This window comes from Oncorhynchus clarkii, chromosome 14 (genome assembly GCF_045791955.1).
Source record: "Oncorhynchus clarkii lewisi isolate Uvic-CL-2024 chromosome 14, UVic_Ocla_1.0, whole genome shotgun sequence".
In the NCBI taxonomy this organism is placed as follows: Eukaryota; Metazoa; Chordata; class Actinopteri; order Salmoniformes; family Salmonidae; genus Oncorhynchus; species Oncorhynchus clarkii.
Genome location: NC_092160.1, coordinates 8,553,917 through 8,557,500, shown reverse-complemented (window position 1 = coordinate 8,557,500; position 3,584 = coordinate 8,553,917). Strand labels below are relative to the sequence as shown.

At 41.2% G+C, this 3,584-nt stretch overlaps 1 protein-coding gene across 2 annotated transcripts in view; it reads right to left on the bottom strand.

Moving 5' to 3' along the window:
- The window catches only part of LOC139365950 (centromere protein I-like), a 23,917-nt gene extending 21,852 nt beyond the window's left edge, over positions 1-2,065 (bottom strand). Inside the window, exons 1-6 of one of the 2 annotated variants that reach the window (XM_071103012.1) lie at positions 1,791-2,065; positions 979-1,116; positions 746-864; positions 476-583; positions 305-353; positions 160-206 (exon numbers count right to left, since the gene is read on the bottom strand). In XM_071103012.1, the coding sequence (XP_070959113.1) occupies positions 160-206; positions 305-353; positions 476-583; positions 746-864; positions 979-1,116; positions 1,791-1,959 (630 nt within the window). In that variant the 5' untranslated portion in view covers positions 1,960-2,065. Of the gene's footprint in view, positions 1-159; positions 207-304; positions 354-475; positions 584-745; positions 865-978; positions 1,117-1,442; positions 1,592-1,790 lie in introns of those variants that run through there. The other variant, XM_071103013.1, reaches the window with a different exon arrangement.
- Between the last annotated feature and the right edge of the window lie 1,519 nt (positions 2,066-3,584).

Here is a 3,584-nt window from a genome sequence, read left to right as displayed (position 1 = left end):
TATGGGGATTATGTAGAGAGCTACAAACAATATACAAGTATTTTCTCCTCCTGCCATTTATCACAAACTATTTCATAACGGTAATACAATTGTTAGATGTCTCCCATGCATTCACTTGTATTAAGTTGGCAACACCTTAAAAAACAGAATTTGTTTTACCATTTTTGTTTGGAGGTCCAACAGTTTTCTGACTCTGAATGGCCGAACTATGACAGAAAGAAAAGAAAACGAAGAGCAATGTTGTGCTGCAGGAACAACTTGGACCATATGGTAATGGTTCATTGAGTAACAAGAAGTCACTTACCACTTTCTCTCCTTGTCAAAAGGTAAAGCAAATGGCAGATGTAAGGAGACTGAAACACAACAACGCAATCGTTATTTAAATAGCAATGCAATCTAATGCCAATGTAAAAACTCAAGACATTCATTGATATCATCAGAGCAGGGGGGGGGGGGGTACGACTCCTGCACATACCAAATTCTCCTCAGTCACAAAGCTGAAGATGAAGCCATAGATGGCTCGAAGATGGTCCTTGGAGTCGATCATGTCGAAAACAGTCAGCACCCACCGAAGGAAAAGAACCTGGAACACACCCCATAACACCAGTTTCAAGCACGTATAGGGAAAGAGTACACAGAGCAATCCTGATGAAACTAGTACTGTAATGTTACGTTCAGTCTTCAGTGTCAACCTTTAAATCTGTGAGTGTGACTTATAGACCTTTGAGACAGAGGAGCTCTTTACCTGTGTGCCGATTGCTATCTTGCCGACACATAACCACGACACTGCTCGAACAACAGCCTCCTGTGGCACCACAGTTGCAGGGATTAGAAACTTCAGGACCCGAACACACGTCACACCTCCTGCTCAGGGAAGAGAAAGCGCTGAAATGTTATGCATGGTCAAATTAATTCAGCATAGTGTAAATCTAAATTTCATGTCAGTCTGTAGTTGCAGTGGCTGCTGGTTGTTCGTACCCATACGTAAGCTCATAGCGTAGTCCAACATGACGGAGATGGCCTCAGGAGGCAGTCCTCGACTGAGCCCCACTCTCTCCACCAGCACCAGGTTCCTCTCCAGTACATCGTTCCCCGCGCATGGGGTACCTGCCTCCACTAGGAAACAAACAGCTCATGTGAAGCCATGGACATTCTGTGACTGGATGCGGTTTAGTTACTGTAGCTAGCTAGTTAGCTATTGAATTCCAATGTACTTCATTAATAGCAAACAATGTTAGTAGGTAACATCCAGCTGTAACATTTCGAATCACATGATTGTATTTATTTTGTACGTTACGTGTAACGTTAGCTAGATATCCTCTTATTGTTTGTGTGATTAACCTTAGCATTAAATAAATATCTGTTGAATAATAAATTAAGTTATATGCAATTGTTGTACTTCGTAACTAAATGATCACTTGCAAATTGTGCATACTACATACCTTCCTTTCCTTGTTCAGTCTAACCATACCCCACCCACGCTGGTTATGCATTAGCTAACTAACGTCAGCAAAATAAGTTACAGTAAAAGGTCACTTTGGAACACAACATCGGCAGTCTCTGTAATGGTTGTTCCTATGTTGTGTCCAAGATAAGTAAAAGGGTGTTTCCAAAACAAGAAGACTGGGCGGGGTCTGATAAGAACACATAGCAATAAACTGGGCTGCCATACGGTCAAATAGCTAGTTCACTTTGGTTAAAAGGTAGCTACAACATTAACGTTAGCTACGCTTGCCTTCTGCAAGCAATGTTATACTAGCAGGCTAGCAAACGTTAGCTTCTCTTGCTACCTTCTGAGAAGTACTTCAGCGCAAGTACAAATGGATCCCCGATCTGGTTCTTTCTTCTTTCCTTCTCTGCCACTCGCAAACTTCTATTAGAAGTTCGGCTTGAAACTGACAACTGGCTTTCAAATGAAGAGTCCAAATCTGTCCTCGTCAGGTTGGAGGCTTTTGCCATTGCTAGCTACATAGTTAAAAATCCACGTATTATCTTTTCCCCAGGCACGAAGTCAATCAAACAAAACTCAAATATTGCGCGCGACCGTTTGTTGTACGCAGGCGCACTAACTACTTCCGAAAATGTATTGCGCACTAGTTTAGTGGGAATAGTGGTCCAACGTTTCTTCGATTAGGTTTAATGGCGGTTGGCATCTAATCTATGTTGCATTACCGCCACCTACTAGACTGGAGTTCTCACGTATACTTTGCTTAAAAAAATGTTTAAAAAAATACTCTACCATCTAACACTACACTCACAAAACAAAATAAAATAATAATTATAAAAAATAACACCACCCTACTCCACTATTTAAATATATTTAATCCTACCTCAGGCCAACAAGCTGAAAGGATGGGACACCACCACTTAACACACCTTGTAACTCTTCTGATGTCAAGTCACACCCACATACCTCTATGCAGCTGCCACCACAACCTCCATTTCTGCAATACAGTTGATAACCATTGCTATAAATGCTAAAAATCCAATCTTACTGAAACATAAATCACGTGTTGGCCTATCCCTTAGTACTGGTACAGATCTACTACACACACAACTCCTCTCAAGATCCCACCCCCTTGACCCATCTTCCTCTACTTTCTTCACTGCCTCAGCATGTGCCGACTTCTGCACTACTCTAACCCTGGAAACTTCAACCTGCCTCTCTCGCACAGGACATTTCTGATCCCCAGCCCCCATTTTGCACCCCTACAATTAACACATGCCATTAATTTCCCCAATGCTACACATTCCTTTGTCTCATGCCCTTCTGCACACTTCTCACACCTAGGAATCTCCCTCCTACAAACTGCTGCCACATGCCCATAAGCTTGACACCTGTAACAACGTAATGTATTCGGCACAAAAGCTCCTACAGGATAACTTATATATCCTAACATCACTTTGTCGGGAAAAGACTCAACATCAAAACTCAAAAGAACAGAACAGACAATCCAATATGTTGCATTACCAATCCCCCAACTGAACTATAGTATAGATCCAATAGACTTTGTGATAAAAAAAAAATGGGAACAGGGGTTTATTTTTATTTTTATATATACATATACTTGAATTACCCTACCAACGAACCCTATACTCATGATAACCTGATCACCTTATTCCACTACTTTAGCCCGATCTGATCCTACCCCAGGCCAACACCTGAGATGAGGGGACAGACACTACCACTCAACACATGCTGTAACTCTTCTGAAGTCAAATATTGTACCCCCAAGCACTTCTCTGCAGCTGCCACTACAACATCTATTTTCTGTGATTTACTTTCCATTTCAGCGGTGCAGTTGATAACCATTGCTTTGAACCTTAAGAAGCCAACCTTACTGAAGCATATACAGTGCATTTGGAAAGTATTCAGCCCCCTTGACTTTTTCCACATTTTGTTACATTACAGCCTTATTCTAAAATGGATTAAATAAAACCTTTCCTCATCAATCTACACACAATACCCCATTACGACAAAGCAAAAACAGGTGGGAAAAAAATAAACAAAAATACCTTATTTACATAAGTATTCATACACTTTGCTATGAGACTCGAACTTGAGCTCAGGTGCATCCTGTTTC